General features: G+C 38.4%; 1 protein-coding gene across 1 annotated transcript in view; it reads left to right on the top strand.

The window, feature by feature from the left end:
* The first annotated feature begins 391 nt into the window (after positions 1–391).
* The window catches only part of LOC150104459 (NIF3-like protein 1), a 157,289-nt gene continuing 139,413 nt past the window's right edge, over positions 392–18,267 (top strand). The window contains exon 1 of the mRNA XM_090395556.1: positions 392–692. Within this exon, the coding sequence (XP_090251682.1) occupies positions 459–692 (234 nt within the window). The 5' untranslated portion in view covers positions 392–458. The remainder of the gene's footprint in view (positions 693–18,267) is intronic.

The following is an 18,267-nucleotide window of genomic DNA, read 5'->3' as shown; positions in this document are numbered from 1 at the left end:
GCCACCGATGGAGAGACCGGCAAACAAATGCTGTCATCTCTTGCTACCTAACCCTAACAGGATATTTTATTGTCTGAGATAATGTTGATTCTACGGTCGATTTTCTTGAGTTTACGGGACGAAAAAAAACATTTTTTTGTAAAGATCGAAAGAAGATAATACTATGTACTTTCATAATATCAAAGTACAATTTGTGCTTGTGCATTTCCTTCTCCTTGAACTGCTTTTGCTTGCCTGTTTAGCCGAGTGGCTAGCGTATCCGCTCTCCAGCCAAAAGGCTGCGGGTTGGAATCCCGCCGTGGGCATGGATGTTTGTGATTGTCTTTAAAAATACTAGTGGTGCCGGTGGGCGATAGACGGCGTTGGTGTAGATGATGATAGTTATAGGGGTTTGGGAATTCTTTGAGGTGTCACGTAATAATAATAATTTCACAATGTGCTAATATGCCACAAACGGTATGATATGTTTACATAGGAAGCTGCGATATTTATCTTTAAATGTTATAGCCAGGCAGTGTGAGAAAACTAAAACAGCCACCCTTGTTACAAGCAGATTTCGATTATATTCGTGTCCTCATAAAACCATGGAGCTCTCACTGATAACTGAAGCTCTCCAAAAAATCGCCCCTCTTAATTTAGCTGAATCATGGGATAACGTTGGCTTACTTGTGGAACCTAGTACACCCCGAAAGGTAATACCAGTAACATAAGTACGATGTGAATTTCTACATCTCTTAATGCAGGAAGAGATTCTTATATTAACTAAACTGGTATTTCTTCAACAAATTAAAGAAGAAGAAGAAACTAGTCTTGCATAACGCAATTGTAGTTTTATTTTAAATATTAATAAATAAAAATATCTTTTTTAAATGAGAAGCATTTTTAGTAAACAGCACAATACTGACAATGAAAGTTTCCAACGAAGGTGGTCTCTGTTTTGCAATAAACAAGCTATGAGTTTTAATAGTTTGGTGAATATGTTCAAGGTGATGATAGTTCCTAGCAATGATTATAATCACCTTTGACCTAAAGACCCAACCTATGACTGTAATCACCTTTGACCAAACATGGTATAGGTGAAGCTTCTGGATCACCTAACCATTAGCTCATCCATGATTTCCAGTGTTTTCTGATTGGGATTATTAATAACAACATTCTCTCAGATACTGAACAATTATGGTCCTTACAGAACTTTTATGGACATCAAAAAACGGTGAAATGCACAATGGATGCAGCCATATTTACATACTTTGCAGAATGTGTTCTCACATTTTCTCTCTACTGGAATGTGCAGATTACTGATTACCATACTTATTTTTGTAGAAGAAATAGCATTCCCAAACTAAAGCATGTGCCATACGTAATATGTATATTTATGAATTATGCACTTCTTTCTTAGCACTAGTTTTCCTGAATTGGGAATACAGCCTCCTGTTATCTTGACTAAAAAGCAGTATAAATGTTTTTGGGTGGCCCCTCTGAGTTTTCAAGATTCTTTCCCCCACATTCCCTCTCAGCAACTTATTGATATGAGATTAAGCATATATAGATAGGTGTCTATATAATTTTTTTTTTTTTATCAAATTCTATGACAATTTATTATATAATTCAGATTTGAACAAGTAAAGACTCATTATGGGAGGTCCTCAGTTTTAAACATGTCTTAACTCAGGTGCTTACTGCTCACCTCTGACTTCTCTCTTCCATCATCTATGTGGATGATGATGAGACTGAATGAAATCTTGTCTGTCTCAGGAGAGTCCGAACAATTCTGTCCAGTTTGGTGTCACGTGTTGTGATTTGGTTTTCAGGTCCTCTTTTATTTTGTCTATCCATCTAATTCTGAGCAGCCCTTTGGATCTTTTACCTTCCATTGTTCTATACAGAGCTTTAGTTGGCAATCTTTCTGTTCCCACTCTGGTCACATAGCCAAACCATCGGTCTCCTTTCTTGGATTTTGTTTATTATTGTTATTCTTGTTTTACTCATTTCCTTATGTCTTCATTTCTTAGTCGATCCAGCAGAGATACTCCAAGTAATCTTCTTAGCCAACCCATTTCAGTAACTAATAATTTTTTTCTCTTCAGCCTTTTTGAGATTCCAGCATTCACTTCCATAGATGAGTATTGGGAGGACCATTGTTTCATAGATTCTTACTTTTGTTACTTGTTTGATGTCTCTTGACTTCCATATTTTATTAAGTCGTCCAAAAGTTTGGGATGCTTGACTTATTCATCTATATCTTTTATAATTTCACCATTGTACTCAATAACTCCTCCAAGGTAGGTGAAGTTTTCTATTTGCTCTAGATTCTTACTATCAATTTCAGTTTTCAGATTGGTACTTCTTTTCCCTATTTGCATAATTTTTGTTTTGTCTATATTTAAGTTTAATCCAGATTTGATACACTCCTCCTTTATTTTATCAGAAATTCGCTGTAGATTTTCTTCTGTGCTTGCAAGTAATGCAATGTCGTCTGCAAATTTTAAATTTGTCACATTTTTCCCATATATTTTGATTCTGGAGTCTTCATTGTTTAAGGCCTTATTGGTTGCTTCTTCCAGTGTAAGATTGAACAGGTCTGGTGACAGATTGCATCCCTGTCTTACTCCGCTCTCTGTGTGGAACCAGTTGGTTAAGGTGTCCTCCATTTGTACTTCACTTTCAGATTTCTCATAAAGATTCTTTATTATTCTTATGGTTATGTTGGGAATTCCAAATTCTTCCATAGTTCTCTTCTACGGATTGAATCATACCTGACGAAAGTCTATGAAATTTATGTAGCAACTTTGGTTGTACTCTAGTGTCTTTTCTATTAGCTGTCTTAAGGTGAATAGTTGATCGATTGTGCTTTGCCCTGGTCTGAAACCGGTTTGTTCTTCTCTTAGTGCCAGTTCTATATATGGCTTAATTTGTTTTTGGAATACTTTTGTAAAAACTTTACTGGGAATACTGAGGAGGCTAATGCCTCTGTAATTATTGCATTCTGTTTTATCTCCTTTTTTGTATATAGGAGTTATGACTGATTTGGTCCAATCAGTAGGCACTGCTTCATTTTTGTAGATCCTTTCAAATAATGTTTTTAATGGTTCCAAAAGTTGTTCCTTTCCTGCTTTTAAGAATTCTGCATGTATTTGATGAATGCCAGGTGCTTTCCTAGTTTTGAGTTTTTCTATGCTGTGTGCTATTATTTCTTTGGTAAAGATATTTGTTTCCTCTTCCATTTCAGTGGCTGGAATTGTAATATCCTGGGAGCTGTTTTTATTATATAAATCTTTGAAGTATTCTTCCCATCTGGCCATTCTTTTTGTTTTACTTTCAATTAGTTGTCCCTCTTTGTTTTTTATCATTATAATTTTTTACTAACACCTCTGACTAACTGAGCAAAAAAAAAAACTTTCTTGGGCACACTTCTCTTTTACAGCTTTTGAAAGTTTTTTTTTTTTTTGCCCTTATTTCTCTCCATTCTATTAAGAATTTCTTCTGCAGTAATGTAATGTAAGCCCATCACCAAATTATATGTTACAATCATACCATCCTTTCTCATCACCACTACGTTTTGCAGATAGCAGGCTTTCAATATCTCTCTCTTCCATGCCTAACATACCTGAGACTTGACACTACTTGAATCATTCTTCTCTGGATGCTAAAATTTGATTACCTCTTCAAAAGACAGTCAAGCAAATTGGATTCCATATAGGATTTGGGTTCAGAATTTGTTTCTGAACTCCATTTGGCTTATTTGACCAAAGTAAACATCGTAGTCCATATGTGGTCCACTCAAAGTCTTGCACGTTGTTATTATAACTTCTGTTTTTTACATATCGTTGTCACTGCCATACTTTGTTCTCACAATGCATGCCATAAATTTCAGATCCCTTGCTTACCATCACTTTTCCCCTTATCTCCTCCGATACATTTCCACTGAGTTAGTGAACATCATTCCATCCTGGCCTTTTAAATTTCAATACTTTAGACATTACATACTGAATTGGTAGCAACACCAATCTCTTCAGATCTTCCTAGAAAGTTAAATCCGTTTTGCCCCTCATGGCCTTCCCCAAATTTTAATTTCCTGCAACAGCTTAATATCGCCATTTGAACTTCTTTAAATATCATTAATAATTATGATCAGTTGAGGAATTCTGGGTTTAGCAGCTTGGTATTGGTTGCAGGATGTGAAGAATATTGAGAGTGCATGGGAGTCATTTAAAAAATACTTAAATGATGCAGTATCAGAATATGGCCTGAGAGTTAGAAGAATAAATAAGGTTGGAGTGAAATGGATGTGTAATCTTATCAAGCAAGAGATTCGTAAGAAAAGGATGATGTGGAAGGAATACTGTGTGCATAAGGATAATATCAGTTATGAAAATCATAAACAACAAGCCAGAAAAGTCAACTCTTGTATGGAAAGCTAAGTCTGAGTATGAAAAGAAACTGGCTGTGCAAACTAAAGATAACCTCAAACAGATCTTTCAGTATGCTGCAAGTAAAAGAAAGAAAGAATATAAAAAAATAACTCTACTGAATGCAGATAATGTGAGGGTAACAGATGCAGAAGAGGTTGTTCAGTTGAGTGCCCGTTTTGCTAAAAGCTATCAACCTGGTGTATGATATTGTGCTCACTGCTTCTTCTTCACTGGATGAAGAAACTCTGTATGAGGAGGAGGTATTAGAACTGTTGTACAAACTGAATAAGAATTCAGCAATAGAGACTGATGGGATATATTAGTGTGAATGCTGAAAGAGTGTTCAGGCAAACTTGCTATTCCTTTGACCAGGCTATATAATTCGAGTCTCAGAACAGGGAAGATTTCACAGGAGTGGAAAGAATATATGGTAATTCCATTGCACAAGTGTGGTGCAAAGACTGATGTATCCAACTATCGACCAATGGGTATCTCTGGAAAAGTTGATTAGGGCTTGAATTCAGATATTCAGATAACCCATATCTGAATTTATATCTGTACTTTGCAATGAAGCATGGGTTTACTAAAGGAAGATCATGTTTTAGCAGCTTGCTCACATTTTATTATAATGTTACAATTGAGTTGAAGAAGGGGAAGGGATACACCATGATGCAGTTGAGTTTTGCTAATTCTCTTGACAGAATACAGAATGGAAGATTATTGCATAAACTGAAGAATATGGGATTGGATTATAAAATATTAGCATGGATAAGCAGATGGCTGACTGACATATCAGAAAGTGGTATATGGGGGATGTGAGTGCAAGATTTAAGGAAGAACCAGTGGTTTAACACAAGGATCAGTTCTTGGTTCGCTGTTGTTCATTTGGTACATTAATGACATTTGAAAGGATTTGACAGGCAATATACAGCTATTTGCTGATGATGATGATGCAGATAGGCAGAGTAATCAGGAATGCATCTGATATGCAGTATTGCAGAATAATTTGAACAGGCAGGAATAATTGTGGGCACAGGAAAACAGATTTCAGTTCAATGTTTAGCAGTTAGAATCGAAGGAAGTACATGAAGATGATTTGTTGTAAAATTAAGTTTGCTAAATTTTAGAAGACATATTGCTAAGGTTGCCTACAAAATTGCCTGTTGAAGAACACATTAACAAGTAGAGATAAGTAAGTTGTTATTCCTCTTTATAAGGCTTGAAACTCTCACATCTGGATTACTGTGTTCAAGTCTGGTACCCTGGATTTCTTGGGGGAATGAAGCAGCAGTGGAGAGGATTCAGAGGCAAGTGACCAAGATGATGAGTGGTCTGTGGAATGTTCCCTTTGAGGATAGATTGAAGGTGTGTGGATTGCAGAAGTTGGTTGATAGGTGAAAAAGAAGAGAGATATGATAGAAACATTTAAGTTGCTTAAAGGGTTTTATTGCATAGATGCAGGAGAAATGTTTCAACATGTGGCTAGAGGGACCAGATCAAGTTGTTATCCCTGGAAGTTGAAGAAAGATGTGGTTAGTAAGGGTGTCAGGACTAGATTTTTTGACTGGAGAGTTGTGAATGAGTGGAATGGGTTTCTAGAGTCAGTTGTGAATGCTCTGTCTGTTAATGGGTTCAATGAGAAGTATTATATTGTGTGGATAGATTGGATCTCCCATGCCTTTGGACTCCATGGAGATTCCTGTATAATAAAAAAATAATAATGGAGTGCTGACAAGTGATATAATAATTTGGAGGAAAACTGTTGACAGGACATTATGAATAATGGAAACTTAGCCATGTGGTACTGTTATAGTATCCTGTACCCCTCTTGAGGGTACATATCAAGAAATTGCTTGTAGGAACTGATCTGAGGGGGAAAATATTCACTTGTTTGCTGATGCAAAACTGGACAGACAAGTAGTTAACAATGATGTGTTAATGTATTTCATTGTCTTGCAGATTGATTGAAATCAGTTGACAGTATGAGCAAATGGATAATAGCTGTTGGTTTAATATAGCAAAGTGGAGGGTTATGCATTTTAGGATAAAAAGATTATTGGCTGTGATTTACATCGATGAAACTTGGATGCAGAAAATTAATGAGGCTAAGGATTTGGAGGTGCTGGCAGACTGTGTTAAACTTTAGACAGCATACTACAAAAGCAACTAAAATAGCTCATAAGGTTACCTGATTATTGATGAACACACTATCAAATAGAGATAATGATAAAGATTTATACTTCTTGCTAAGGCTTTGATAATGGCCCTGATTTGGGCTATTGTGTGTATGTCTGGTCACTTTGATTTCTTGAGAGATGAAGAAGAGTTGAAGATTCAAAGATGAGTAGCCAAATAGTCCAGGTGTAAGGAATGCTCCTTTTGAGGGTAATAGTTGACAAAAAAATGGAGATATGAGAGGGACATGTCATCATCATCATCAAATTCCTGTTATATACCCTCAAGGGGTATACAGGATATAATAGTAATACATGAAAAATTTACATCATTACTAACTTCCTATCTACAATTTTCCTCCAAATCAGTTTGTTACCTGTCAAGACTCCAATATTATCAGATCATATATTTCTATCTTCTAAGGCACTTTTTACTGTATCAATCCACCTATATCTTGGTCTTCCTCTGGGTCTTTTTCCTGCCAACCTGGCAGAAAACACTTGTTTTGCTAATCTTTCCTCTCCTATTCTGTTTAAGTGACCATACCACCTCAGATTAGCTGAGGAAATGTTTAATATGACTAATGGGGTATGAGAGAAATAAGTCAGAAATTGAACAAACCTGTGGTTAACAAGAGTGTGAGTCCTAGATTTTTTTTCTTGGAGGGTGGTGAATGACTGGAATGAGTTGCCATAGTCAGTTGTGAGTGCTTTCTGTGAAAGAGTTCAAAGCACATCTTTTCAAGATATCTAGAGTGCTTAACAAATGTCAACTACGCACTGTATTTAAACTGTATGTGAAATTTGGAACTCTCATCCATTTATCCAAGGACAGATTCTCTCCTTTATCACATCCAAGAGTCTACGAAGTTCCCTGTTTGGGTGATCGAGCTTACTATGGACAGAAGAAGAAGTGTGGATATCCACCTCAGTGAACATAAAAAATACATTTGGCACCTCTGCTATGGTCAGGTCTAGCAGACCATGCTTTAGATAAACTTGCACACAGGATCAATTGGAAAAAAACAAAAGTGCTGCACAGAAGCTTTTATAAGTCAGAGAGGTTGTTCCTGAAATCAACAGAGGCCTTGAAACATACTCCAAACCTCAATAAGTATGGCTGTATAAATTTGCCAAAGATTTGGGAGACAGTCATCTTAAGACCAAATTAATACCTGCTTTCTCTTTCTATTTTTTATTGTTATTTTATTTATTTATTTATTTATAGTTTTTAATTATTATTTTTATGGCTATTTAGCCTATTTTTGTGTAGAAGTGCCCCTTTTATAATGCCATTGGCTTTTTATTCAGATTTTAGGGCATTACTGATGTTGTATATGGACAGATATATGAAGAATATATAGGAGGAATAATTCGGACACAGCTTTGTAGAGAGCCTGTGTAGCTCAGTGGATGTGGCGTTTGCCAACCACGGTGCTTGGCCGCACGAAGGAAGACTTGGTTTTGAGTCTAGTCGGCGACTAGAGGAAACTTTTCTAAGCCTTTTTTCGACCGGTTCCTGAGTTAGTCGATCTCTGGCATGGGCAAGCAGGTTTTTCGTCCTGTAAACTCAAGAAAATCGACCGTAGAACCCACATTATTTCAGACATTAAATATATTGTGTTAGGGTTTGGGACCACGAGATGGCGGCACATTTGAGCCGTCTCTCTTCACTGAGTACCGCTTAATTTGTGATAGCCTTGGGCCATCTCTGATTGGTACCAGTGGAGATTGAACTGCCCACTCAGTCTCCAAAAGTTGGATAGGGCTAAATGGCCTCGCCTACTCCCCGTCTACGGGAATAAAAAGGCGTTAGCTGATGATTTTTTTTTTTTTTTTTTTTAGCTTTGTAGGATGTTGCTGCTATCTTCTTATTCAGCGGCATCCTGGCATGTGACGATATGGGGGGATTGGAAAATATTGGAGTAGAGAGAGAGAGATGCAGGAGAATTATTGATAAATTAAGGGGTATGTGAACTTATTGAAGAATGCGGGTTTTTTTTTTATTATTAAAGGTGGGCAGAGAATACTTTGGGGGGGGGGTGAAAATAGAAATTTTTGGGAAAGGGGAATGATATGATGGGATAAGATCAGGGGTAATCATTCATCTTAATATTGCTCTGGAAGCAGTAGCAGTTCACAGCATGTTCAGTATATTATTTGCCACTAAGTTCTGAATTAAATGAAATGGAGCTTGATAATCTCATAATACAACTGCCTCAGCCCATACTCCTAATGGGCAGCTTTAATGGACATCATTCTGTGGGATAGTGCCAACACAAATAGACAAGATCATATCATTGAGTGAATACTTGACACCCATGACCTCTCCCATATTAATAACAGAGCAAATACTTTCTTCCATATGCCTACCCACTTTTATTCAGCAGTTGATTTTACGATTTGCTTCCCTGCCATTTCTCCACTGCTCACATGGAAAGTTGATGAAAGCAATCATTTTCCTCTTATCAGCACTATGTGTTCACAGGACCAATGTCCTCAGAGACGCCCATATGGAAATTGGACCATGCTGAGGGGAATACATTTTCCCATCTTGCAAAAAATTTAATACTGAAGCAGTCAGCTAAGCAATTACAAAAACATCATCCTGATTTTTACTCTATCCAAAGCCTTGGTGGGATCGAGAGTGCCAAGCAGCCATGAAAGATCAAGCATGGGATATATTTTGTAGATATCCTGCTGTAACAAACTTAATAGCATTTAAACGTGCTCGGGCCAAAGCATGCGTGAGATGTCAGAGTCAAAAACAATTCTGCATTAAATTTACATTAACAATTAATCGAACAACCAGTGCAAAAACTGTCAGTGATAAAATCTGGAAGATGAAAGGTAGATACAGAACATACTGTGTGTCTACTTTGGAACATAATGAATGTATTATTGCTCTTCTGCACTTTGGGAGAAAACTTTACCAGGATATTAGCAACAGTTTCCTATCCTTCTGATTTTTTAATTTTGAAAGAACAACAAGAGAAACAGCAGCTAAGCTTTTGTACCAAAGGGATTTGGCCTTACAATCAGCCAAAGTAAGAACTAAAAAGTCTTTTCTCTTTGCTTGCGAGTGCTGTTGTCCCTGATGCTTGGGCCGTTATTGTTTAATGGGTACATAAATGATATAGGAAATGGCTCGAAGGGAGATATTCAGTTGTTTGCTGATATGAATGGGGAAGTGAGTGGTATGAGTATAGAAAATGAGAGAATGGGTGTGCAAGAGGAGCAGGGAAACAGGGAGGCTCAGGGTGGACAGGGGTACACAGCATGAGAAAGGTGGATGCTCCAAGAGGAGGTGAGAGCATGTGTAGGCAGGAAAGAAATGGGATGATCAGGGATCAAGAGGAAACAGATGGAATTGCAAAGGATTCTAAAATGAAGAAGTAGAAAGGGAAATGGCCCCAGTCCAGCATGGAGAGATCACATCAAGTGAGTGGTATCAGTGGAACTAGCTGTACAAGGCGGATAAAATGGTTGTACTAATTGCATCTGTTCACTCAAAGATTGTCGGAATAAGCGAGACATGGTTAGATGAGGACGTCATCCTGACAGGAATAGAGATGGAAGGGTATGATATGTTTCGTGAGGATAGAAGGGGTAAAAAGGGAGGGAGAGTGCTATTGATGATAGAGAAAGAGTTATGTCCATACAAGGTAGAGATGCAAGAGGGAAATAGGGCCAGTGGTTTTGAGGCAGTATAGTGTGAGAGAGAGGTGAATAGAATCAAATACTTGGTGGGATGTTGTTATAGACCTGGTAATGTGGATGGTGGTGATAGTGAAATGTAAGTCAAATTAACCAAGCAAATAAGAAAAGGGTGATCATTATGGGTGATTTTAATTATGGCAATATAGACTGGAATGAAGAGATAGCAACTGGAAGTAAAGAAAATGAGTTTCTTGAGTTTTTGAGGGATAACTACCTCAGACAGTATGTAACAGAGGGCACAAGAGGATTAAGGGTCTTGGATTTGGTCATCTCATCGGAGGATGTAATTATCAATGAGGTATCAAATCATCCACCAATTGGTGAAAGTGACCATGAGGTGATTACTTGGGTGGTTGCCAGCAGTGCAAGGACCCCTGTGAAAAAAGGGTATATGTGGAACTACAAGGGGGGTGATTATGAAGAGCTCAGGAGACAGCTTGCAGGTGTAGCATGGAATGAGGAGTTAGCTGGAAAAGAGATCAATGCAGCTTGGGGGATTTTCAAAAAATATTTAGTGGATGCAATGTCTAAATGTATACCACGGGTGAGAAGGTTAAATAAGTTAGGTGTGAGATGGATGAATAAAGAGATTAAGCATGCAATACAGAGAAAAAGGGCATTGTGGAGGCAGCATAAGAGAAGTGGAAGTAACCAATTTCATGAGGTCTACAAAGACCAGGCAAGGAGGGTGACTTGGTTGGTGAGAGTAGCTAAAGAGAGATATGAACAGCAGTTAGCTAATGAAGCCAGAAAGAATCCTAGGGAGTTCTTTCGATATGTAGCCAGCAAAAGAAAGAATGATTATGGAAGGATGACATTGATTGGAGGAAATGGTATAAAGACAGCTGTTGCAGAATGTTTGGTGGAGATACTTAATGAGTAGTTCATAAAGATCTTTCAATCTTGTGAATGTGACTTCATGGAGAGATTGTGAGCAGTTGATGATGGGGAGGAGAGACTGACTGTAAGTGAGCAAGAGGTGTTTGGGGAGTTGAGTAAACTAGATGTAAATTAGGCTGTGGGACTTGATAATGTATCACTGCGTATTCTGAAGGAATGTGCCAGAGAGTTGACACCTGCCTTGACATATTTTTTTAATACGAGTCTTGCACTTGGTCAAGTTCCTAAAGAGTGGAAGGAGGGCAAGATTGTGGCACTTCATAAAGGAGGTTATCGAACTCAAGCATCAAACTATAGGCCTATCTCTGTGTCAGGTGTTGTGGTCAAGTTGTTGGAGAAGCTTGTGAGAACTAGGATCCAGAGTTGGGTTGACAACAATGGTATAATCTTTGATGGACAACATGGATTTGCTAAAGGGAGGTCATGTTTTAATCTACTTACTTATTACAATAAAGTCACTGCTTCCTTGGACAGAGGAGAAGGATACACAGTAATATACTTGGATTTCGCAAAAGCTTTTGATAGGGTACCTCATGATAAGTTGACAGTCAAACTAGAGCAGATGGGGTTGGATATTAGATTAGTGCATTGGATTGGAGACTGGCTATCTGATAGGTATCAACAAGTTGTGTATGGGGGTGCGATATCCAGGAAAAGGAAAGTCACTAGTGGAGTGCCTCAGGGGTCTGTTTTAGGGCCATTACTATTTAACTTGTATATTAATGATATTGGCGAAGATTTGGATGGAGATATTCAGCTGTTTGCAGATGATGCAAAGTTGGGACGAACTATAAAGAGTAGTGAAGATGTGGCCTTGCAAGAAGACTTGAATAAATTGAGTGATTAGGCAAGCAAATGGGGATGCGAGTTCAATGTTGCAAAATGTAAGGTTTTAAAATTTGGAAAACAAAGATGGGATGCAGAATTTATGCTTGGTGAGAATATATTGTTGGAGATAGAGGAAATAAGAAATCTGGGGGTGATAGTGGATAAGGATCTAAAATTTAGGGGACACATCGCCAAAATTGTGAAGACAACACAAAAACCTCTGGGAATGATGCGGAGGACACTGGCATGTAGAAGTAGGGAGAATCTTGTTCCATTGTATAAGGCTTTGATTTGGCCACACTGGACTATTGTGCCCAGATTTGGTCACTGGGTTTTCAGAAGGATGAAGAGATGTTGGAAAGGGTCCAAAGGCGAATGACTAAGGTAGTTTCTGACCTCTGGAATGTTGAATATGAGGAAAGATTGAGAAGATGTAATTTGCAGAGTTGGTGGAGAGAAGGAAGAGGGGGAGATATGATAGAGACCTACTAGTTGGTAAGGGGTTGTTATAAGATCAATGGTGGAGAAGTTCTACAGAGAATAGTGGGAGATCGGGGAAACCAGAGGTCATCCCTGGAAACTGTATAAAGAGGGTGTGAGTAGGGGAGTGAGAGGCAGGTTTTTTCGTGCAGAGTTGTGAATGATTGGAATGCCTTGCCTGAGATTGTGGTGTCTGCAAGGAGTTTGAGTGTGTTTAAGACACGGTATGATGAGATGTGTGTGTGTGATAAAAGGACCTCCCAGAGGAGTCTTTGACTCCATGAGGTCTTTGGTAATAATAATGCAAAGGTAGCGCAATAAAAAATCAAGCTGATGTTGAGAGTTTGCAGGATGATTTAAATAAGCTGGCAAAATGGGCAAAAGGTAATGGAGGTCAGTTCAATGTGGAAAAGTGTAAAGTTATGTATTTTGGGATTAAAAGATTACCAGCTGTATACTACACTGATGGAACGGTACTCCAAGAGATTGATGAGACTATGGACTTAGGGGTGTTGGTGGATAAGGAGATGAATTTCAGAGGACACATTGTCAAGATGTCCAAGATTGCAAATAGGATTACTTTATTATTGAAGAACACTAACATCCAGACATAAAGAGGTTATTATTCCCCTTTATAAGGCATTGATACTTCCACATTACTTTACTGTGCTTGCTCAAGTCTTGTCACCTAGATTCCTTGGAGATGAGGAGGTTGTGGAGAGGGTTCAGAGGAGAGTGACTAAGTTGGTGAGTGATGCTTAATCACTCACCAACTTAGTCACTCTCATCTTAGTCACAAACAAATAAAAAATGCTTCCTACATTGATAGATTGAGAGCTTGTGGATTGCAGAGGTTGGTTGATAGGCAGAGAAGAAGGGATATGATAGAAACATTTAAATTACTAAAAGGTTCTTATAAGATTGATGCAGGGGAAATATTTCAGCTGTGTGATAGGGATGGAAGAACAAGAGGTCATCCCTGGTAATTAAGGAAAAGGGTGGTTAACAAGGGTGTGAGAACTAGATTTTTTGCCTGGAGGGTGGTGAATGAGTGGAATGCATTGCCTGACTCAATTGTGAGTTCTTAGTCTGTAAATGAATTCGAGAAGAGATATGATAGATATTGTTTTGATAGTTTGGGTCTACTGACTCCATGGAGATATCCGTAATAATACGGGGGGGGGATTAAGATGGTACTGTACTTCCCCGTAAAAGGGGCCTCAAGGCCGTTATATCATCGTACGAATAAATAAATAAAATAATAATAATAATGACATCCATTATGAGATGATAAAACACCACCCATCATCTTGTATGGATTTCCTTCTCTTACTGTACAGCAGAATATTTACAGAGGAAGAGTTTCTGGACTCTGCATAAGTCATTCATGTGTAGAGGCTTAAGTGCTGTGAGGACATCATGTTGGAGGCTTAATGGATTTTTTTACAATACTCAGAAAGGATTAAAACAGAATTTAATACTTCCTATATTTCGTCCTAGTCACTAGGACATCTATGGGGATTACAAAAACAACTAATGTAACATTAACACAAATATCATACAATACGAAGCCCAACCACATGGGTGACACTAAAGTCCTATCTAGGTGAATAGGACTTTAGTGTCACCCATGTGGTTGGGCTTCGTATTGTATGATATTTGTGTTAATGTTACATTAGTTGTTTTTGTAATCCCCATAGATGTCCTAGTGACTAGGACGAAATATAGGAAGTATTAAATTCTGCTTTAATCCTTTCTGCATAAGTCAGTTGTCATTCCTATCCCAAAGGCAGGCAAGGATCTAGCCCAGGCCAGTAATTATCATCCCATTGCTCTGACTAGCTGTCTTTATGAGGTCTCAGAAAAAAATGGTAAACGCAAGACTTCTTTGCTACTTAAAAAGTAACAAATTTCTTTCCAACACACAATGTGGCTTTTGTATACACTGATCAACCTTAGACCATTTGGTCCATTTAGAAACATCTACGGTATGGGGGAGGGGAAACAGTACTGAATAACTATAACAGTATATGTTATGGGGTAAAGGGGGGTGTCAAATTTCAGTAGCGTTTTTTTTTCTCCCCTACTATACTATATAAGAGACACCTTCCTGCAATGAGAACATGGGATTTCAGTGTTCTTCATCATAGAAAAAGCCTGTGATACAGCATGCATATTAAAAGACCTGTTTAATCTTGGTTTGTGTGGGTCCCTTCCTGTTTTTATTAAGAACTTTCTGTCCAGCTGTGCCTTACAAGTCCAAGTGGGAAGCACATTATCTTAGCCATATCATCAAGAAGAGAGTGGGAAGGGGTTCATCAAAGCTTTGTCTTAAGTGTGACTCTCTTCATTATTAAAGTAAACTCAGTTACTGAATAGCTTCCTCCCACAGAGGCAATTGCCTTTATCTCAATTACTTCACAGTTGACTGTCACTCCTGTAACATGAAGGTCATTGAAAAACAACTTCAACAAGCTATCGATTGTGTGTCTTCATGGGTTCAGATTATCTGCAGAAAAAACTGTCTGTGTACACTTCTGCCGAAACGCATCCTCCACCTCGATCCTGATTTAAGAATGGGGAGGATGTTGCTGGCTGTCTTCTTATTCAGCAGCATCCCGGCATGTGGGATATACATTCAGCTGTTGTTAAAGGAAGGAAGGGGGGGGTTGGAAAATGTTAGGGTAGAGAGAGAGAGATGTAGGAGAATTATTGATAAGGTAAGAGGTATGTGAACTTATTGAGAAACCAATAAGTAGTGTTATTGGGTTCTTCCCCATATTATCCTCATAGATCCAGAGGCCAAGTTTTTGGGACTGGTCTTTGAAAGAAAGCTAACTTTCTTTACACACATTTGTCATCTTCAAAACACTGAATATTCTCCACTCTATCCTCTACAGCAGGGCTTCTCAAACTTTTCCTACGATGGAACACTTCACAAATCCTGACATTTTAACGGAACACCTTGGTCAGAGTCGAGTATCATCGGTCTCGTATTCAATGTGAAGCTAAGCGTACACTATCACTGCAACAGGCTGTATTACATTGCAAAAATGTGACAGCACACACTACAGTCATATTTCCTAGAATAGATACCTCCGTACTTCACTCATGCTCAGAGGTGTTGACAACCGCGCGTGGCTGTCAGCCAGCGCATGCTAGCCTTAATAGCACAATCCAGACGCAAAGTGAGGGCGCCTGATTTTCAGACGCCCTCACTTTCGTGGCATTTAAAACCATTCTAGGCTCATATTAATTTTGATAATTTTTCATGGAACACTTATTCACTTTCCACGGAACATAGTTCGGAAAATGCTGTTGTACAGAATGGGGTGCTGATCGATATTCCTTGCTCTGCATTTATTGTGCGCCTGTATGTTCAGAGCTTTATTATGGAATCCCAGGTTTACAATTCTGCAAGGGAGAGCTAACTCTGTCCATGCGGTTAGCCTAGTGGCTTTGCGCTTCGCAACAATATGTCTGGGGAAGGAGTGTCCCAGATTTGATTCCTGTTGAAGATGTGAGGAACTTTAGGATCTTCCTCAACCATGGCCAAGGTAGCGGTCTTGGGTGCAGGCAGTAGGGTTTTTCCGCCAGTTTATCTGACGTTTTTCATCCCGCAAGCAGGCAAACCGGACCCGTGAACATATGCTTCTACAATCAAAAATGTATCCCCCCAGCAGCAGGCTAGGCAACAGGTCGGTTGGGAGTGGTACTAACAAGGAGTCGCATCTAAGTAACACGTGGACTCTGCATAGGAAGCTGGAATAATGCGTAGTGAAAGAAAGAAGAGTTAACTCTGGCAATTGGTTCTGATCCATCATCAGGGTATCCAATTGGCTACTGCTGCTTTTTGCACATCACCCATTCAAAGTCTATGTTGAATCAAATGAACCTCCTCTATCACTTAGAAGAAAACATTTATCTTTTAATTATGCTCTAAAAATAAAGCCCCTTCCAGATCATCCTACACAGATTAATCTCTTTTCTCTACATTGGGAGGTCCTGTATCACACACGTCAGACTGCCATCTATCCTTTAGGTATGTGTGTTAAAGAGGCTATGGAAGCTATTGACATGAGTGTTGACAACATTACCTACACTTAACAAAACTGCGTTCCGTCCTGGCAGGCTTGTACCTCCATTCCTGCAACCCGTCACTTTGTCAACTACAGCAGTCTCACACACCCTCATCTGTATCTCTTCAATTCTTCATTGCACACAGAGCATCCCACTCTGATTTTCTGCCCATCTATGCTGATGGTTCAAAATCAGGGATCTCTGTTAGCTCTGCTGCTGTGTTTCCTAACATCACGATCTCCAACATGATCCCACTCGATTGCAGTAATTAAACAGCAGAGTTACATCCCTCACTACACCCAGTTTATAAAATCAAAGTTAATTGCCCAATTGCAATTCTCTTGGCAGGAAGTGCTGATGAACAAATTGCATGAGGTTAAGCCTGAAATTAAGCATTGCCAGTCTAGTCAATGTAGAAACAGAAAAGAAGAAGTTCTTGCTAGATAGGTCACAGTCATCTCGCACATTCTTATTTATTGAGGGCTGATGATCCACCTATGTGTGTGAAATGCAACACCTGTCTTACCATTAGTCATATTATGGTGGAGTGTGAGCACTTCTCTCTTGAGAGAAATGATATTTTATCAGACTTGAACAGATTGGACGATATTTTTAGACTTTTACAAAACATTAATTTATTCAAAGACATTTGATTATGGATTTGTTAATATGTAGATACTGCATTTTAGATACTAAACTTTGTATATGCATGTTATTTACTCATTCTTCTTATAATTTTGTACATATATTTCATATTATTTACAAATTTATCTCCTTGTAACTATTTATTTATTTACCAACACTCTGTGTAGTGCTGTAACCTGTGTCTTGGTGCAGTATGAGCTTTGCTGTCCTTGCATCATAAAACCAGAAATCAATCAGTCGCTAGTGTTATACCATCCACTAGGTATTACTCCAACCACTCACTCATATTTTATTCTGTGGAGAATTCCACATAAGTGCACTATCTTTTCCATGACCATCTGGTTATTCTTTTCATTTTCCACCATTACATTCTTGCAGTCACTCATACTGTGTGCAGCATCAACCTCACCAATCACATTTTCACATGCACTTCATCTTTCAACTCACTGCAGTCATTACTTCTTGGACACTTCTGACATTCCCTCTTGAAACACTTGCAACAAACCTGCTCTCCAGTTTTGTTTTCCTTCCATAAATCTCTCATTTTGTATACTCTGCAGCTAACAAAATCTCACACGTTGAAATTGTCTGCCACTGTTTTACACATCCTATGACATACAATATATTATACAATAAAATAAAAATAAAAGCTTTGAAAACTACACAGTTAAGCACCTAACCCTTACAGTTAAACACTTATAAATATAATAATGCAGAAAGGAAAAACTTAAAACGAAAAGAGATCGTGTGTGAGAGCTAGTTGAGAGATATTTACAATACAATAAAGTGACTGCTTCCTTGGACAGAGGAGAAGGATACACAGTAATATACTTGGATTTCGCAAAGGCTTTTGATAGAGTACCTCATGATAAGTTGACAGTCAAACTAGAGCAGATGGGGTTGGATATTAGATTAGTGCATTGGATTGGAGACTGGCTATCTGATAGGTATCAACAAGTTGTGTATGGGGGTGCAATATCCAGGAAAAGGAAAGTCACTAGTGGAGTGCCTCAGGGGTCTGTTTTAGG

The sequence above is a fragment of the Typopeltis vanoorti genome, chromosome 7, assembly GCF_054136105.1.
Source record: "Typopeltis vanoorti isolate ZY-2024b chromosome 7, IOZ_Tvanoo_1.0, whole genome shotgun sequence".
NCBI classification, from domain to species: domain Eukaryota; kingdom Metazoa; phylum Arthropoda; class Arachnida; order Uropygi; family Thelyphonidae; genus Typopeltis; species Typopeltis vanoorti.
The sequence above is the reverse complement of the archived record's forward strand: the minus strand, read 5'-3'. Positions and strand labels throughout refer to the sequence as shown.